The 21,467-nt window shown below is 36.8% G+C and overlaps 1 protein-coding gene across 5 annotated transcripts in view; it reads right to left on the bottom strand.

Annotated features, from left to right (window-relative positions):
* Window positions 1–21,467, bottom strand: part of Prex2 (phosphatidylinositol-3,4,5-trisphosphate dependent Rac exchange factor 2) — a 321,717-nt gene that overhangs the window by 171,470 nt on the left and 128,780 nt on the right. For all 5 annotated transcript variants that reach the window (XM_029482876.2, XM_029482881.2, XM_021163512.3 and 2 more), the window contains 3 exons: window positions 12,252–12,355; window positions 11,613–11,662; window positions 2,019–2,094 (listed from right to left, as the gene is read on the bottom strand). In XM_029482876.2, coding sequence (XP_029338736.1) covers window positions 2,019–2,094; window positions 11,613–11,662; window positions 12,252–12,355 — 230 coding nt within the window. The remainder of the gene's footprint in view (window positions 1–2,018; window positions 2,095–11,612; window positions 11,663–12,251; window positions 12,356–21,467) is intronic.

The raw sequence follows: 21,467 nt of genomic DNA, 5'->3' as shown, positions 1-21,467 counted from the left end.
TCTCAAATTTATATTCAATGAAATAAAAAAAAAATTAGAAATCAACACTAAACAATGAAATCTCAAACTGTATATATATACATATATATATGCATACACACATACTGTGTTTATATATCATTATGCATATTAAATTAGGTATTTAACTTAAAATGTTGACTAATTTCATTTTTAATATGTATTAAAAGTTTGTTACCTAGCACTTGGTGTGTTTTTGTTCAGCTGCTCATTGCTCAGTATGAGTTTTGATGCATACCAGAAGGAATACAATCACAGAGATGTTATTGATGAAGTTAGTTCTAGCAATATTATATACAGTTTATCTTATAAAGGTAATGCAGTAGATGAACATTCCTTTTTGTAAAGGCTTGTCTTGATTATGAAGTCAGAACTGGAAGATACCCATGAATGGATGTTTGTTTCAGTGTTGCACTGGCATTTCCTTCATAAAGAGTAGAGTTCTGAGTGTTAGGAATAGATATGAGAAGACTCTTCAGAGATGTTTGGTGACACAAGTGAACCCTACCTTAAAATGGCTTAAAGATAATTGAAGAAGAATCCCTAAAGTAAATTGAAAAAATCCTCAAATCTTCTAGTTAAGAACTTAGAAGTTGCCAGAGAGTGGTGGCACATGCCTGTAATCCCAGCACTCGGGAGACAGAGGCAGGTGGATTTCTGAGTTCGAGGCCAGCCTGGTCTACAGAGTGAGTTCCAGGACAGCCAGGACTACACAGAGAAACCCTGTCTCAAACAAACAAACAAACAAACAAACCAAAAGCCAAAAACAAAACAAAGCAAAAACAACAACAACAAAACCTTAGAAGTTGTGAGGCATGCGTGGTGGTGCAAGCCTTTAATCCCAGCACTTGGGAGGCAGAGGCAGGCTGATTTCTGAGTTTGAGGCCAGCATGGTCTACACAGTGAGTTCCAGGACAGCCAGGACTATACAGACAAACCCTCTCTCGAAAAACAGAAAAACAAAAACTAACCAAACAAAAAAGAACTTAGAAGTTGTCAATGACTGTGTCTTTAAACCAAGGAGAGGTAAGAAAGGGCTGGATGACATTTGAGAGAGGTGGCCTGGAGCAAAGGAATCAAATCTCTTAAATAAGAATTGATTTGACTTAATTTTTAAAAATAAATAATTATATACAGTAAAAAAAAAGGTTTGTTACCTACTTATAGGAGGAGAATAAGGATATTTTAATACAAACAAAACAGTGAGGCTGCTTATGAAATTGACTCAAATATTTATGTATAGCAATTGCATTTCAACCAAGCAAACCCCTGCCCCAGGCAGCAAGTTCAGTTCAAGTGTATATCACCTTTTCGTAGTGTCTTGAGTTTAGTCAATAGAATATATCCAAACACTTATTAGTTGACCTATCATAAAAATAACTACATAAATCTATACTTGAAAAGCTATTGTGATATGTTTATGTATGACATGTTGTATGTGTGAATTTTTAGTACTTATAAACATTTTTTTCACTTATAACCATAAATTTTCTCAGTACTGGTTGTCAACATTAAGATTCAATGAATCTGTAAAGCAATGAGTATACCCTCTGCACTACACAGACATTAAAGCTTATGTTATACATGCCAGGCTGGTATAAGACAAAATGACATGGAAGAGTTGAATTATTTGTGAGGACTAATGAACTTTAAAACAAATTAATAGAAAAAGCATCAAGATGACTTAGTGACTGAACTTAGCTATTCTTCACTGATAATCAAATTATGCTTGGTAGTTGATTTTATCTGTTTTTGTTTGTTTATTTGTGTGATGAAACTCAGCTCATGGTTTAAAAATAGGAACATCTTATTTTTGAAAAAGAAGATATCATAAAGGCTCTACAAGATCCCAGAAATCAAATCCAAATCTTAATTCAGCTTCATACTATCCCTATGAAGGCAGACAATAGAGATGACAGTGAATCAACCAGACAGCAAGTTCACAGCTCACACTTACATGAGAAAGAAGGAAGTGGGGCAACATCTATTTGTCTTCTTACCTGTGCAATTAACCAGTCTATCAATTTGTTGGCCATGACAACAGATTTGTAAGTTCTTAAATGGTAATCTTTATCTCTACAAAAAAAGAAAAAAGAAAGAAAGCACAAGTGTTAAATAAACAAGAAACTAAGTGAGCACTCGCAAGTCCTTCCATTCAGTATCAGTGTAGAGAGGAAAATCTACCAGTGCAATTTCAGCCAGCCAGAGTATGTATAATTAAGAGAAGTAAACAAAGTATATATGGTACAAAGATCTATCATATAAGAGAGGTCTGACCCATCAAAATATCTCAATAGGACATTTCTTCATTCACATGTTTTGCACACAGGATTATTACTTCTATCAAACCCGGTGATCTAGCTAGAAAACTGGCATCTCATTAGTGAATAAATAACAAAATAGAATTTCTCCCCCTATGTCATGGCTACTAAAACTATCCTCATGGGTCACGTTGAACACGAACTCGGTGGAAGCTCCCATGGACCCCAGAGGACTCTCCACGAGATCTTAGGATCACTGGTGAATGGAACACAATATCGATTCCAATCCAATTCTGATGGGCCTGTAACAGCAGGAGCAAGGACACTGTACCCCTGCCTGGCCAGTTGCTCAGGTTCCTTCTGATCAGTACTGGTACAACTTGGTTTCGAACACGCCAGACAGCCCCATTGTCCTCAAAGGAGACACCACTTCCAGGCACTGTAACACACCCAGGATCTTAGGTTTCCAGGATCCCAGGATAACAGGAGCTTGGTCACACCTGGATCACAGGTTCCCAGAGGAAGCTTGACTGACAAGAATTCTGACACACCCAGAATCTCAGGTTTACATGAGGCCACAATCAAAGGATCACAGAGAAAACTGGACTCTAAGAAGTTCTGAATCAACTGGGATTATGGGAAGGACAGACTCCAATCAGATATATTGAGGGCAGTAAGCACTTGAGATAATCAGATGGCAGGAGGCAAGAGTAAGAACAGAAGCAGCATAAATCAAGGTTACTTGGCATCATCAGAACTAAAATCTCAAACCATAGCAAGTCCTGGATAACCCATCACACAAGAAAATCAAGACATGGATCTAAAGTCACTTCTCATGATGATGATGGAGGACTTTAAGAGGGAAATACAAGAAAACACAGGCAAACAGATAGAAGCCCTTAAAGAGGAAATACAAAAATCCATTAAAGAGTACCAGGAAAATATTACCAAACAGGTGAAAGAATTGAACAAAACCATCCAGAGCCGGGCGTGGTGGCGCACGCCTTTAATCCCAGCACTCGGGAGGCAGAGGCAGGCGGATTTCTGAGTTCGAGGCCAGCCTGGTCTACAAAGTGAGTGCCAGGACAGCCAGGGCTACACAGAGAAACCCTGTCTCGAAAAACCAAAAAAAAAAAAAAACCATCCAGGATCTAAAAATGGAAGTAGAAACAATAAAGAAATCACTAAGGAAGACAATTCTAGAGACAGAAATCCTAGGAAAGAAATCAGGAACCACAGATGCAAGCATCAGCAACAGAATACAAGAGAAGGAAGAAGGAATCGCAGGTACAGAATATTCCATAGAAAACATGGACACAACAATCAAAGAAAATGCAAAATGCAAAAAGATCCTAACTCAAAATATCCAGGAAATCCAGGACACAATGAGAAGACCAAACCTAAGGATAATAGGTATAGAGAAGAATGAAGATTTTTCAACTTAAAGGGCCAGTAAATATCTTCAACAAAATTATAGAAGAACATTTTTATAACCTAAAGAATGAGATGCCCATGACAATACAAGAAACCTACAGAACTCCTACTAGACTGGACCAGAAAAAAAAATTACTCCCAACACATAATAATCAGAACAACAAATGCACTAAATAAAGACAGAATATTAAACGCAGTAAGGGGAAAAGGTCAAGTAACATATATAAAGGCAGGCCTATTAGAACTACTCCAGACTTGTCACCAGAGACTATGAAAGCCAGAAGATCCTGGACAGATGTTATACAGACCCTAAGGGAACACAAATGCCAGCCCAGGCTACTATACCCAGCAAAACTCTCAATTACCATGGATGGAGAAACCAAAGTATTCCATGACAAAACCAAATTCACAAAATATCTTTCCACGAATCCAGCCCTTCAAAGGATAATAAAGGGAAAATTCCTACACAAGGAGGGAAATGACACCCTAGAAAAAGCAAGACAGTAATTCTTCAACAAACCTAAAACAAGACAACCACAAGAACAGAATACCAACTCTAATAACAAAAATAACAGGAAGTAAAAATTACATTTCCTTACTATCTCTTACCATCAATGGACTCAATGCCTCAATAAAAAGACATAGACTAACAGACTGGCTATATAAACAGGACCCAACATTTTGCTACATACAGAAAACCTACCTTGGGGTCAAAGACAGAAACTACCTTAGAGTAAAATGCTGGAAAAGAATTTTACAAGCAAATGGTCCAAAGAAACAAGCTGGAGTAGCGATTCTAAAATCAAATAAAATAGACTTCCAACCCACAGTAATCAAAAAAGATAAGGAGGGGCACTTCATACTCATCAAAGGTAAAATCATCTAAGATGAACTCTCAATTCTGAATATCTATGCTCCAAATGCAAGGACATCCACATTCATTAAAGAAACTTTACTGAAAATCAAAGCACACATTGCACCACACACAATAATATTGGGTGACTTTAACACCCCACTCTAATCAATGGACAGATACTGGAAACAGAAACTAAAGAAAGACACAGTGAAACTAAGAGAAGTTATGAAACAAATGGATTTAACAGATGTCTACAGAACATTTTACCCTAAAACAAAAGAATATACGTTTTTCACAGCACCTCATGGTACCCTCTCCAAAATTGACCATATAATGAGTCACAAAACAGCCTCAAAAGTTACAAAAATATTGAAATTATCCCATGCATAGTATCAGATCAACACGGACTAAGGGTGATCTTCAATAATAACATTAATAATAGAAAGTCAGCACTGACATGGAAGCTGAACAACACTCTACTCAATAACTTAGTCAAGGAAGACATAAAGAAAGAAATTAAAATTTTTTTAGCATTTAAAGGAAATGAAGCCACAACATACCCAAACTTGACAGCTTACCTAAAAGCTCTAAAACAAAAGGAAGCAAATTCACCCAAGAGGAGTAGACAGCAGGAAATAATCAAACTGAGGGTGGGAATCAACCAAGTTGAAAAAAAAAAAAAGTACTATACAGAGAGTCAACCAAACCAGGAGCGTTTTTTTGTTGTTGTTATTGTTTTTTGTTTTTTTGTTTTGTTTTGTTTTGGTTTTTTGAGAAAATCAACAAGATATATAAATCCTTAGCCAGACTAACTAGAGGCCACAGGGACAATTTCCCAATTAACTAAATCAGAAAAGAAAAGGGAGACATAACAACAGAACCTGAGGAAATCCAAAATATCATCATACTCTACTACTAAAGGCTATACTCAACAAAACTGGAAAACCTGGATGAAATGGACAAATTTCTAAACAGATACCAGGTACCAAAGTTAAAACAGGATCAGATTAACAATCTAAACAGCCCCATTTGCTCTAAAGAAATAGAAGCAGTCATTAATAGACGCCCAACCAAAAAAAGCCCAGGACCAGATAGGTTTAGTGCAGAGTTCTCTAAGACTATCAAAGAAGACCTAATTCCAATTTTCCTCAAACTATTTCACAAAATAGAAACAGAAGGTATTCTACCCATTTAATTCTATGATGCCACAATTACTCTGATACCTAAACCACACAAAGGCCCAACAAAGAAAAAGAATTTTGGACCAATTTCCCTTATGAACATCGATGGAAAAATAGTCAATAAAATTCTCGCATATTGAATCCAAGAACACATCAAAAATATCATTCATCATGATTAAGTAGCCTTCATCCCAAGGATGCAGGAATGGTTTAATATACAGAAATCCATCAATATAATCCACTATAAAAACAAATTCAAAGACAAAAATCACATGATCATTTTGTTAGATGATGAGAAAGCATTTGACAAAATCCAACACCCCTTCATGATAAAAGTCATGGAAAGATCAGGAATTTAAGGCCCACACCTAAACATAATAAAAGCAATATACAGCAAACCAGTAGCCAACATCAAACTAAATGGAGAGAAACTTGAAGCAATCCCACAAAAATCAGGGACTAGACAAGGCTGCCCACTTTCTCCCTATCTATTCAATATAGTACTTGAATTCCTAGTCAGAGCAATTCGACAACAAAATCGTTACTCTAGCTAGATATGTTGCAGAAGATGGCCTAGTCAGCCATCACTGGGAAGAGAGGCACCTGGGTATTGCAAACTTTATATGCCCCCGTACAGGGGAATGCCAGGGCCAAGAAGCAGGAATAGGTGGGTAGGGGAGCAAGGCGGGGTGGGGGTATAGGGTACTTTCAGGATAGCACTTGAAATTTGAAATGTACATGAAGAAAATATCTAATTTTAAAAAAGGAGATCAAGGGGATACAAACTGGAAAGGAAGAAGTCAAAATATCACTATTTGCAGATGATATGATAGTATATATAAGTGACCCTAAAAATTCCATCAGAGAACTCCTAAACCTGATAAACAGCTTCAATACAGTAACTGGATGTAAAATTAACTCAAACAAATCAGTGGCCTTTCTCTACACAAAGGATACACAGACTAAGAAAGAAATTAGGGAAACAACACCCTTCACAATAGTCACAAATAATATAAAATACCTGGGTGTGACTCTAAGGAAGTGAAAGATCTGTATTATAAGAACTTCAAGTCTCTGAACAAAGAAATTGAAGTAGATCTCAGAAGATGGAAAGATCTCCCATAATCATGGATTGGCAGGATTAATATAGTAAAAATGGTTATCCAGCCGAAAGCAATCTACAGATTCAATGCAATCCCCATCAAAATTCCAACTCAATTCTTCACTGAGTTAGAAAGGGAAATTTGGAAATTCATCTGGAAATATCAAAAAACCTACGATAGCAAAAACTACTCTGAACAATAATAGAACCTCTGGTAGAATCACCATGCCTGACCTCAAGCTGTACTACAGAGCAATTGTGATTAAAAACTGCATGGTACTGGTACAGCAACAGACAGGTAGATCAATGGAATAGAATTGAAGACCCAGAAATGAACCCACACACCTATGGTCACGTGATCTTTAGCAAGGGACCCAAAACCATCCAGTGGGAAAAAGAGCATTTTCAACAAATGGTGCTGGCAGAACTGGTGGTTATCATGTAGAATAATGCAAATTGATTCATTCTTATCTCCTTGTACAAAGCTCAAGTCTAAGTGGATCAAGGAATTCCACATAAAACCAGAGACTCTGAAACTTATAGAGGATAAAGTGGGAAAAAGCCTCGAAGATGTGGGTACAGGGGAAAAATTTCTGAACAGAACAGCAATGACATGTGCTGTAAGATGAGAATTGACAAATAGGACCTCATAAAATCTCAAAGCTTCTGTAAGGAAAAAGATACTGTCAATAAGACAAAAAGGCCACCAACAGATTGGGAAAGGATCTTTACCAATCCTAAATCTGATAAGGGACTCATATCCAATATATACAAAGAACTCAAGAAGCTGGACTCCAGAAAAGCAAATGACCCTATTAAAATATGGGGTACAGAGCTAAACAAAGAATTCTCAACTGAGGAATACCAAATGGCTGAGAAGCACCTGAAAAAATGTTCAACATCCTTAATCATCAGGGAAATGCAAATCAAAATAACCCTGAGATTTTACCTCATACCAGTGAGAATGTCTAAGATCAAAAATTCAGGTGACAGCAGATGCTGGCGAGGATATAGAGAAAGAGGAACACTCCACCATTGTTGGTGGGATTGCAAGCTTGTACAACCACTCTGGAAATCAGTTTGGTGGTTTCTCAGAAAATTGGACATAGTGGACCGGATGATCTAGCAATACCTCTCCTGGGCATATACCCAGAATGTGTTCCAACTTGTAATAAGGACACATGCTCTGCCAGGTGTGGTGGCACATGCCTTTAATCCCAACATTTGGGAGGCAGAGGCAGGTGGATTCTGAGTTCGAGGCCAGCCTGGTCTACAGAGTGAGTTCCAGGACAGCCAAGGCCACACAGAGAAACCCTGCCAAAAAAACAACAACAACAAAAAAAAACAAAAAAAAAACAAAAAACAAAACAAAAAACAAAAAATAAAAAACAAAACACACACACCCACATGCTCCACTATGTTCATAGCAGCCTTATTTATAATAGCCAGAAGCTGGAAGAACCCAGATGTCCCTCAACAGAGAAATGGATACAGAAAATGTGGTACATGTACACAGTGGAGTACTACTCAGCTGTTAAAAACAATGAATTTATGAAATTCCTAGGCAAATGGATGGACCTGGAGGATGTCATCCAGAGGAAGGTAACCCAATCACAAACAACATACATGATATGCACTCACTGATAAGTGCATATTAGCCCAGAAGCTCAGAATCCTTCTTAGAAGTGGGTACAAATTACCCATGGAAGGAGTTACAGAAACAAAGTTTGGAGCAGATCCTGAAGGAATGACCATCCAGAGACTGCCCCACTTGGTGATCTATCCCATAAACAACCACCAAACTCCAGACACCATGACAGATGCCAAGAAGAGTGTGCATACAGGAGACTGATATGGCTCTCTCCTGAAGGGCTCTGCCAGTTCCTGGCAAATACAGAAGTGGATGCTCACAGTCATCCATTGGATGGAGCCCAAGGTCCTCAATGAAGGAGCTAGAGAAAGTACCCAAGGAACTGAACAGGTTTGAAGTGCCATAGGAGGAACATCAGCATAACCTAACCAGTATCCCTAGAGTTCCTTGGAACTAAACCACCAATCAAAGAAAACACATGGTGGAACTTATGGCTCTAGCTGTATATGTAGCAGAGGATGGCCTAGTTGGTCATCAATGGGAGGAGAGGCCCTAGGTCCTGTGAAGGTTCTATGCCCCACTATAGGGGAATGGTAGGACCAGGAATGGGAGTGGGAATGTTTGGGAGCAGGAAGGGGTGGGAGGGGATAGGGGATTTTCAGAGGGGAAACCAGGAAAGAGGATAACATTTGAAACTTAAATAAAGAAAATATCTAAAAATAATAAAAAACTATCCTCAAAGTGTGGTGCATAGAGCCTGAAAACTCTTGAGTATATATTCTCCAAGAAGAGAGGGGATGCACACTGTACTTACTCATAGGATTTCTGTAAAGCCTGCAAGCCTGAAGAAGCTACAGGAAGACTGTACTACATAAGTTTTCTAAGCAAAGCATGGAACCATGAAGCTATACACACACACACCAAAAACACAGACACATGCACACATATACATACATACACATACATACCACAAACTCACATACACATAAACCATACATACACACACCAAAAACACAGACACATGCACACACATACATACCTACACATAAACATACACATATACACACATAAACCACACACACACACACACACACACACATACACACACACACACACACACCTGGGAATTGGGGAATTGACTGGCTCTCTCAGCAGGCTCCTTCCTGCTCATCAGACTTTCCAGGCTGAGAAATCATTCAAAAGTCAGAGAAAAACTTTAAAAGTCTCATGACCAGTCCTGTGCACAAAGGCAGAATCGACAATTGATTTCGTTTTGTAGGCCCAGATAAGAGAGAATGAGAAAATGACAGTCCTTGTAAAATGTCAAAAGAAAAAATAATTGTAGACTGCTAATAGCTTGAGGTGACTAATAAGCCCTGCCTATATGTCCTGTCCTTTAGCCTCTGTCAGTAATTTACAGCTGACATCCATGATATCCGTATCCTCTATTCACACGCATATAAAACTCTCTGAAGTGGGACTAAAACTTTTGGCCTTCAGTATGTGAACTGGGTTCCTTGGGAATCTAATTCATTTTCCTTTATTTTGCGTTTACTGCCATCTTTCTAAAACCTATCACTTTCACCTTGATTTCCATAAGCATCAGCAGGAAAGAAAGAGCTAGTCATGGGCCAGATGCGGGTGTCTGGTTAGTCATGGGCCAGATGTGGGTGTCTGGTTAGTCATGGGCCAGATGTGGGTGTCTGGTTAGTCATGGGCCAGATGTGGGGGTCTGGTTCCTACCAGCCAGAATTTTTTCTCTATAAATTAAAGTCATATGTATTAATGAATAACTATCATACAGTACATCTGTTTTATGTTTTAATTCCATATATTTTCTGATACAACACATAAATAATGGTCATTTCTACCCAAAGAATAATTAATTCCTATTGGTTCCTAAGGACTGTAACTTCCTTGATATAAAATCTCATACAGCAACAACATCAACAACAATAAAATAATAATAATAATAATTTTTAAAATGTATTTTTCTAAACATATTTTTCATACATACACATATTATTTTTATATATGCAAATAACATGAAGAGTTAGCTATTATTCTTTTCTATTTGATTAGCAGGAGATTCATAATTGCTAAGTATTTAATATTAATTTATTCAAAACATATGAAAGCAATCTATAGCAGCAGTACATTATAGAGTTCACACTCTTTCCCAACTTTACACTGTGAAGCCTGCTGCTAAAGCAGACATTTATTCAGGACAAATAGGTAGGAAGACGTGCAGTTCTCCTGAAGAACCTCCTCACAATCTTTATGTGATGTAAAAGGGAATTCCAATATGCAGACACAGCAGGTCTTGGAAAAATATCTATCTATCTATCTATCTATCTATCTATCTATCTATCTATCTATCTATCTATCTATCTATCTACCAACCTATCTATCTATCATCTATCTCTACCTATCTACCTATCTTCTATTTATCTCATCTATGCACGCATCCATCTCTCTACCTAGTCATCCTCTATCATTCATCTATCTACCTATCATTTATCCATCTGTCATCTATCAATCTTCCTTTTACCTATTTATCTATCTATGCATCACCTTAGAATTGATATTACACATGTAAAATAAATTGTGCATATGAACTTTTGGATTTTATAGCTGTTACTAAAAAATATATTTATTTGTTTCAAAAATGGGCCATGAATTTGTTTTGAAATGAGTTAGTTAATAAGCTCCAAAATTATGTGTGTTGAGTATAATTTTTAATTTTCCAATGCAAAAAATTAACTTTTGAAGGGAAAAACATATCAAAAAGAAATATAAAATATATATCTAATATTCAATTATACAGTACATACCTATATAAAGAGATTATATAAAATCCAAAATATATAATATAAAAATATTCCTAGTTATAAACAATTAGAACTAACAGCATTTCTCAATCATCTCCAGATCATTCAACTACCATTTACTAAATACTAAAGAAATCTGAATTACTTCGTTTTCAGCTGAAGAATGTAGTATGAGATAATAATAAAATAAGTTTTGAAAGCATAACAAAGGAAAAAGACACTGAATATATAGTGCTTTAGGATTATTTGACATAAACAATTACTTAAAATGAAATGACTCAAGTTCTAACATGAAATACAAACAGTTCCATTTACGACTCCCTAGCAAGCCAACTCACCTGACCACTGGGGTAAACAGACTATGAAGACGACAGTAGAGTCTTACACCCTGTGTGAAACAAAAGCAAAGCAGAAACGGATAGGATCACTCAAGAGAAATGCTACTGAACATTCAGAATAATAAATCAACTCCTTTTCAGTCGCCTGCAGTTATTATGCAACCTCAGGAATATTAAAAATCTATCAAAATATTGAAATACAGGATAAATGTAGGAGTTAAGTCACTGAAGAACAGGATAGGTTTGTACTGTGAATCTGTCTTATGTGTATGACATATATGAAAGATCACCTAAAATATTTCTTAATATAAATTATAAGATATACTTCAAACAGAAAGTTCAAAGAGCAATAAATCTAGAATGTGCTTAGTTATATTTCAATATAAAAATTTCAAGGATGCAATAAAAAGGGTATTATATTTGTCCTTATGTTTCTGTTTTTAAAATTTATATAAATGTTTTGTCCAGAGTTTATTCCACATGAAAAAAATTAAAATGATCTAACACTGGCACTTCAGACATCTTAATAAGACAAAGACTGCTTATAAGGTAACTTAAGAGTTTCCTATATTAACTTTGCATCTTCCCCAAGGATGGCAACAGGAATCTTGCTATGGAAGTGGCTGAAGGTGCCATTACCTTAGAAATCACGTCCTGCATCTCACTCCTGGGGTAAAATGTACCATCGTCATAACGGAATCGGTATAGCATTTGCTCCGGTTTGAACTGGTGCTTGTCGGTAACTAAGAACATAAAAATGTTACAGTAAAATACTGGCAATCTGATTAACTTTATTGAATATATAGTCACATTTTATGAAAAACTTCCGATTTTCCCAAAAAAAGCAATGCCAATCCAATATTTTCAACAGTGAAATTTGTAAGGTTTTGTTCTTTACAACAAGGAAACTTCCCATATGATCTGAAGACCTGATTGAGGTTAATAATATTCAGCTAGCGTAATATATACATGTATGTAATATGGATGCCATAGACTATGTACTGACAGGAAATACAGAGTCATGCTTCCTATGTCTTGACAGTTACCTAAGACTGAACAAAACATCAAAGAACACACCCCCAAGCTGGTGTGGTACTGCATGTCTATGTGTAATCCTAGAGCTGGAGAGGCTGAAGCAGGGGGATGGATGACTCCAGGGCCAGCCTAACCTACCTAGTGAGTCTGAGGCTAGCCTGGGTTACAAAGTTCCACATCAGCAAGGGCTATAGAGTAAAACCTTACCTCATAAAATAGAATACATTTTAATTTAAAATTTGTAGAGTACATACTTAGATAGTAAGCATGATATCTGTGGGGTTTTATTTTGTTTGGTTTGTTTTATGTGTTTTTATCCTCAGCCCTAGAAGTGCATATTTGCTTGTAGCTATTTTAGCTATTATAGTGATGGTGCCAAGACCACACATACACCAATCCATGTATCTTGTATTCAAACCTCCAGAGATGAATGAATACTTTCAATATGTAAAAATTTTAAATATATAAAAATCTTAAGAGTTCTTACACTGATTAGCACTATTTTTTACATGTTACTTATTTCTTTTCTTTTTTTCTTTTTCTACTTAAGAATGGCTAGTCTTCAGTGTCATCCACACAATAAAATTTTCATTTCTTAAAACTCTTATTAGGAATTTGTTAGTCTTTGGTAAAGACTTTGGTAATTAATGCATTCTTTTCCAAACTCTTCCAAAAAAACTGAAGAGAAATAATAGTTCTAAATTCAGTTTATGAAGTCAGATAAGAATATTAAAATGAAATAAAATCACAGTCGAATATCACTACCAAACAGAGCTGCAAAAATCCTCAACAAAATGCTATAAACCAGTGAACAAGGCTCCTGGAAAGAAGCCATGCCTGCAAAGGCAGACTGAGTCAGTGACCTGGGGAGGGAGGAATACTGCAAATCCAGAACCTAATTTACAAGTTATCTTGAGCAACTTCAGCTAAATAGCAATTTCTTGCATACCTCTGTGTGGAACCAAACATCCATTGAAAAACTGATAAAAACCTCTTGGAATGTATAAAGAGACTGACTCCTAGTCTCACCAATCAATGGGTTAAAAGTGGGATCAGCTAGCATATGGCCTTATGCTTTGCCATAACCTACCTACCCAGTCATTATTGTTATTGAAAGTGTGTATTTTATGACTTTCTTCTATGTCACTATAAACATTTCACTAAATTGATACCTCATCAGAACATTGTGTTTGTAAGACTTTTTTTCCCTTTTGTATTGACAGAAACAAATTTAACAGGACACAAAAAGAAACACGAGCCATAACCACGTAAGATCCATCCTTGGGGACTGACAAATCAGTCCATATAACGAACCTGTTAACAACTACAAGTAAGATGAGCAGGAGATAAAACATTTAGCAGAACACAGCACTGTTTCATGGTAAACTCTCTGAGCAGATTCAGTATAAAAGGGATACACCTCAATAGAGAAAGGACTGTGTGCAAGGCGAGAACTCGTGTTGTACTCAAAGGGTAATAGCTAAAAGCTTCCCCCATGAGGTCAAAATGTAATGAAGAAACTCACGCTCACCACTTCTTTCCATCATTTTTAAGTTAGTTTTCACAGTTACAGGTTCCCTTCCGGGATCTTCTCTATACTCTACCACTTTTTGGTTGACTTCCGCACTCCCCCTCAGCTTCTTGCTGCTCTACCCTTGACCCTTGTTCCTCTTGAATTCTTTCTCTTGTCTTTACTATGGCCCTCCCTGAAAGCTTCCCTTTAGCTTCCTGTGACTTTCCACCTGGACATGCACATTTGACAGAGGCCAGAATGGACATTGAGAGACAATGCATGGTAGTTTCTTCTTGAGCCTGGGTTGCCTTACTTAATATACCATCCTCTAGGCCCATTCATTTCCTTGAAATTTTTTGTTTTAATCTTCTTTACAATACTCCTGTCAGCTTCTTGGAAGGAAGAGGGGAAACAACTGCCCCTTGAGATAACGTTTAGTCCTCCTCTGTCAAAGCTCCTGAGGGGGAAACAAGATGACCTTCCCTAGGAGACGGATCTACTCACAACTTATTACGATGGTAAATTCTTTACTGTGGGACATTCCCCATCGGCCATTTAAAAACCATGTGATGTATAAAGAAGGATGATCTTGATTACATGGCCGTGTTTAGGAATGCTACAGCTTCAGCCTGCAATGAGGACGCTTCCTTATGTGAGAATGTATCAGGTTCCTCGGTAACAGTATTATTCTGTCTTTTTTCAGAGACCTTGGGTTGGAATCATCTCCCCTTCGTTACAAGCATCACAGCTCCTGATCTTATGTGTTGGCTTTCAACTGCCCAAGGAGCAAACTCATTGCATTCAGTTCTACCTCTGTTCCTCATGAGACTCCAACAGGAAAAGAAATGAAGACATCCAATTTGGAAAGAGAAAAAAAAATCATCTCTGTGTTTGCTATGCACATAAATCCCTTTTTTAAAAAAATGAATAACTTGCTTTAGTAAATGTACAAATCAGCATCCGAGAATGAAATCAACACACGAGCTGAAAATGAACTATCCAAAAAGACCTTAAGAAAAATCAAATTCATCATCACACTAACAAATATGACAGGAATGAATTTGAACAAGGAGACAAATATCCTGTGTACTAAAGTCTAAATCATCGGTGAAATTTTCTTATGAAGACATAAATAAATAGAAATATATTCTGTGTTCATTAACTGAAAGGATTAATATTATTTAAAGATCCAGTATACTCAGAGTGATATACAGATCAAATACAATCCCTATCAAAATTCTAATGTTGTGTTTCATATAAAGAAGAAAATAACCAGCAAAACGAAACATTAGGATCTCTGTGAAACAAAAAAGACCCCAAATAGTCAAAACAATTTTATACAAAGAAGAAAGCTAGAAGCATACACCATATGACTTCAAAACAAACTACAAGGACTGTACTAATCAAAGCCTTGTGGTACTAACACAAAAACAAACACAGAAAACCACTGGAACACGGTAGGAAACTCCAAAATAACCCAATGCATTTGTAGCTGATTGACCTCTGCCAAGGTTGTTGGGAATGGTTATAAAAAAAATTGTCTCTTTAATAAATGGTAACTATGGAAAGCTGGCCTACACACGCATAAGAATGAAAATGGAACCCCATCTGACACCACATACAATAAACCAACTCAAAAGAATTAAAAACTTAAACATATGACCTGAAAGTTCAAAACCACTAGAAGGAAGAAATGGAGAAAACCTTGACACTGTCATGGCAATGAAAATTTTGGTTGAGATCCCCCAAATGACTGTAAGAAAAGCAAAAATAGTCAAATGGGATTGTCTTAGAGGAAAAGGCTGCTTCGTAACACATAAAATAATCAACCAAATAAAAGTACAAAATATGCATCAGGGAAAACATCTGAAAATCATGTAAGCCATAGGATCAATATGCAAAATATAGAAAGAATGCAATCAGGTCACCACTGGCACTATAAATGACTCAACTGAAAGTGGACAAAAAACCCAAGTGGGTACTTCTCAAAGTAGGTGATCCAGGCAGTGAAGGAACTATGACGAAGGATGCTTAAATCTCTCCAGATAATACAACAAGGAAGGAGAGCCTGTCCTGGGTAGGAAATCACTTTAAACTAAAGCTCAAGCAGCTAGTATTTAAATACTTTCTATATGAAGAATGTAACATACTCAGAATAGATAATGTGCTACAAAGAGCTATAATTTCATGATTAGACAGAAAACTGTAATCTTTATGCTGGGAATATTGAAATCAGAGAATATTCTGTCAAAAGTAACAGCATTTGGTGAGTCCAGAAGTATATCAAAAGATTTCTTAATAAGGACAAATATATGCATGTATATGTACACATGTACACACATACACAAATCTAAGTCTTTAACTAGTCCAGATAAACCTTATACATGGTTTAAGCCTTATACATGGCTATGAAATTGAGCCACGACTGTTGTTATTGGGGGAGGAAATCAACAACAAAGCTTTTTGGCATTTTATTTTCTCCTGAAGCTAAAACACTGTCTTAATTAGGGTTCCTGTTACTGAAACAAAACACCAAGACCAAAAAGCAAGATGGAGAGGAAAGGGTTTCTTTAGCTTACACTTTTACATTGTTATTCATCACCAAAGGAAGTCAGAACAGGAACTCTAACAGAGAAGGAACCTGGAAACAGGAGCTGATCCACAGGCCATGGAGGGGTGCTGCTTACTGGATTGTTCTTCATGGCTTGCTCAAGCCTGCTTCTTATAAAACCCAGGACCACCAGCCCAGGGATGGGATCACCCACAATGGACCAGGCCCTCCCCTATTGATCACAAATTGAGAAAAATGCCTTACAGACGGATGTCATGGAGGCGTTTCCTTAACTAAGGTTCCTTTCTCTCTGATGAATCTAGCTTGGATTAAGTTGACACAAAACCAGCCAGTACACCCATTTAAAAAGAAGCATGAGTGTAAAAATAAAATAAAATTAGAAGGAATATTTTGAAATTCTATAGACTGCTTTAAAATCAGTGCTTTTATCCAATCTACTTAAATCCATTATTATACTTTATAATAGTCATGGAAATAAATTCTCTTGATTTTAACAAAAAAAAAAAAAAAAAATTGAACACAGGTAGGTTGCTTACCACACCAAAACAAAACAAATGAGAGTTTAACCTACTGAGAAGGCCGTGCTAATCAGTTAGGGACTTTAGGGTGAAATCTTCATAACCTTGAGGCAATCTAAAGAGCTTACATATTGCCTTGAATAAACAGCAACAGCTCAGGTTTGCACTCAGTCTACAGCAGGAAAATAGATTCTCACCTTATGAGAAAAGACGCTCACTGCAATCTTTCAGACAACTATGACAGAAGAAGGCATGCACAATAATCATTACTTCTAGAAAGTAGAGGTGAGGGCAAGTGGGGAAGAAGGTGAACCAATGCACAGTTTGCTAACATCTGTGGTATAAAATTTTTTACATGGGCCAACTTCAAACCATCCACTAAAAGTTACAGAACTGAGCTGGCACATTGGACAGAATGTTGTCACTGCACATAACCCCTTAGCAGAGGTAAGAGAACATGTGAAATAATTGGGAAATGCCATGTTTCATGAACCCATCATTCTGTGCATTATATACCTAGTTATATCATTTCAATGTTAATAACAGTTATGTTTAACAAGTTTGAGAGCCTTAGTAATTTGATTACCAGCACTCAGAAGCTTATACAAAGAATTTTAACACACCACAGGATGTACCAGATGAGAGTTCTGAAGTCTCACAGGAGCATTTGGACTTCGAGCACTAGTTAAAGAAAAACAATATTAACATTGTGTCATAAAGAAAGACTGTGTTATCCCTACCTATGAGTCCATAAGAAAGTGAGGTATTATGTCAGACTAGGTCAATAGTATATGCAGTGAATAATAGTAACAACATAACTCTCTCTTTCTCTCTCTCTCTCTCTCTCTCTCTCTCTCTCTCTCTCTCTGTCTTAAACAGATGGCTCATTCAATTTTATTTTAGAAATTCTGTTTTTACAAAAGTGCAGCTGGAAGCATGGACTCAATACCCATAGAATCTTGTTCCTATCTCTTCATTGAAATAGAATCACTCTCTTAATATAAATTTGCATAATAAGATTTCTCACCCGCCAGTCTCTGAGGATTATAGAAACTTTTAAAACAGATTTATTTTTATAAAAATACTAGATTCAAAATATAACGTTATATTTGATCAAATCCTGACTGTACTATAACAAGCCCAGACTCCTGAATTCAAACAGTAAAACAGGAAGAATTCTGACAGCTCTCTGGGCTATAGTTCTCAGTAAGAAGAATTAACGAGGTTATAAATATTCAAAACAGTTTTTAATTCTCCTAATTTAAGTATTTGATGAAATCCTGCATTTCAGATTTGAAGCTAATTTTAATATAAATGTATTGAGTGTTTTATGTCAAGACTGGGTCAAGCAAATGGTTCAATAGATAAAGGGATCTCCTGGCAAAGCCAAAAACGAGAGCTGAGGTAAGAACAGATTTCCAAAAGATGTCAGCTAACTGCCCAATGCATGCCAAGGCATACAGATATACAAAAAATAATTAGTATGAAAATACTTTTACCCTACTGAGACCACTTAATGCTGCCTGTGTGTTCACAGGCATAGGACCATCGACTGGAGCATGACTAAGCCTTTTAGGGGTGAAATTATTGGAGGAAAATTATTCTCCCTCAAGTAACCAATGATTGTCAATGGCATCTTAGCAACTGTTGGTACTTCAGGAGCCACCCTTGCATCCATTCTGGATTATTGGAGTAAACTTATTCTCCCTCAAGTAACCAATGATCGTCAATGACATCTTAGCAAGTGTTGGTACTTCAGGAGCCACCCTTGCATCCATTCTGGGATTTGGCCTACTGGAGGATAAAAGTATTCAGCAATATCACCCTGCTGTGAACAATACAAGTTTCAATAATGACAGCCCTGGGAAGATATGGCTGCTAGTACAATAGTGGCCTGATTGCAATCAAAGAAACCTCTTTTTGTTTAGAAGGTAATTGTCTTAATTAGGGTCCCATTGTTGTGAAGAGATAACATGGCCAAGGCAACTCTTAGAAAGGCAAACATTTAATTGGAGCTCGCTTACAATTTCAGAGGTTCAGTCCATTATCATCATGGTATGAAGCATGGCAACATGCAGGCAGACTATATCTTGATCTAAAAGCAAAAGTTCTACATCTTGATCTAAAGGCAGCCAGGAGACTATCTTCTGCACTGGGTGGAGCCTGAGCATAGGAAACCTCAAAGCCCATCTACACAGTGATATACTTGCTCTAACAAGACCACACCTCCTCCATAAGGCCACACCTTTTAATAGTACTACTCTTTATGGCCAAGTATTTAAACACATGAGTTTATGGGGGTCAGCCATATTCAAACTACCACAGTAATGCAATGTCTCTGGATATAGAAGTCTAAATGATAAAGGAAAAGGTCAACTGGTTGACCACAATTTTGTGCCACCTACTTAGGTTCAAGATAAGACAAAGAAATGATAAATGTTTTAGGAAATAGGAATTCTAATTATCCTGATTTGATCATTACATATTATAGAAATGACTCAACTTATCACACTATTCCCTGTAAGTACATACAATTACTGTGTGTTGGTTAAAATGCTTTATAAATTAAAGATAACAATGTAATGTATAGTTGTATCCCCAAATGTATACATGAACTTGAGTTAGGAAATGTGAAAGACTAAAACCATCAATATCAATATCTCATTTCTTCTTAAGCTTGTTGTGTATTTTAAATATGGATCATTCCTCACAGACTCATTTGAATTCTTGGTCCCCAGATTGTGGCACTATTTTTGAAGGTTCTAAAAACTTGGAGTTAGGGTACAACCCAAGGAAGCAGATGACTGGAGGTGGGTTTTTGGGAGTTTATAATTACTATTTCTTGCCTTGCTCTGGCCATGAAATGAACAGCTATCCTCTGTTCCATGTTCCTACCACCATAATGTTCTACTCAAATGCATGGGGTCAAATGACCATGTGAACCTCTGATTCCATGAGCCAAAGTAAATTCTTACTTTACATTGCTTATGCTAGGTCACAGCAAAGAGTAACTATTACAGCTGTTCCCTCTATATACAGGTGCTAAATACATGCATATGATATGATGCTTTAGATGTTTTACTATTAATGAATCAAGTATAAAATATGCTCAAAATATAATCATTCTTTTATTCAGTTAGCATGTTTATTAGATATCTTCCTATTAATGAATCAAGTATAAAATGTGCTTAAAATATGAAAATTTTCTTACTCAGTTAGAATGTGTTTACTGAGTACCTGAATATGCTATGTATGAAAAGCACATACTATGGTATATAACAAAGGCTTGTGTGCTAATGTTGCATGTATTTTGAGTAGAGTCCAGGAGAGGGTAAGAGAGATAATGAGATAATAAATAACAAAAATCAATAACAAATATAACAATATAATTTTAGACAATGATAAGCACATAAAAATTTTTTGGGTCAGTTAAATGGTTCAGTTTGTAAAAATACCTTTTGCACAAGCATGATGATCTGAGTTCAGCCCCCAAACACAGTGGATAGAGAGAACCAATACAAGAAACTTATCCTCTGGCCAACACAAAGACCACATGCGCATGCACACACACTAATTGTAAATTCAAAACTCCAGAAACATTTAAATTCCAAAAAATTAAATATATTAAAATGACAAAGTGGATGGGCTTCTAAAACTCAGAGGCCACAGAGAGACTGAGCATTGTGTGCAGAGAATGTTACTTCATTCAATACAGTACTATAGTTTTAGCATTTAGAAATGTCCCCCCTTTTATGAGAAACTTGTAAACAACTGTTGAAAGAGAGAAGCAAGAGTAAAGATACTAAATAAGGACTAGCTTTGAGTATGGAAAGATGCAGAAGGGGAGGGTGGGTAGCAAGCTGGAATAGCTAGGTGCCCACCTGAGAGCCCAAATCAAGTACTGCACTGTACAGAGAGATGCAGGCCTCTGTGGAGGAAATAAACCACAAAGAAATCTGGACTTGAGCTGATAAGAAGTCAGGAATGGCAATGAAAATAGAAGAGTGCTGTCAGCTTCTATCAGTTACATAGGAGCCCTTAAGCAAAGGAGGAAACACAGGGAAATGACAGAGATTGCAGGAGTGCCGATTCTCGGAGGGAGAGAAACTATCTACTTAGAGTGGGGATGCCCAACAAGGTAGAGGATGATACCACACATGGAGGTAACACCCAGAGTGGTGGAGAAAACTCATCATGATCTGCTTTCTTGTACACCA

The sequence above is a fragment of the Mus caroli genome, unplaced genomic scaffold, assembly GCF_978045245.1.
Source record: "Mus caroli unplaced genomic scaffold, Mus_caroli_1 scaffold_1, whole genome shotgun sequence".
In the NCBI taxonomy this organism is placed as follows: Eukaryota; Metazoa; Chordata; class Mammalia; order Rodentia; family Muridae; genus Mus; species Mus caroli.
This window is presented reverse-complemented; position numbering and strand designations above follow the sequence as displayed.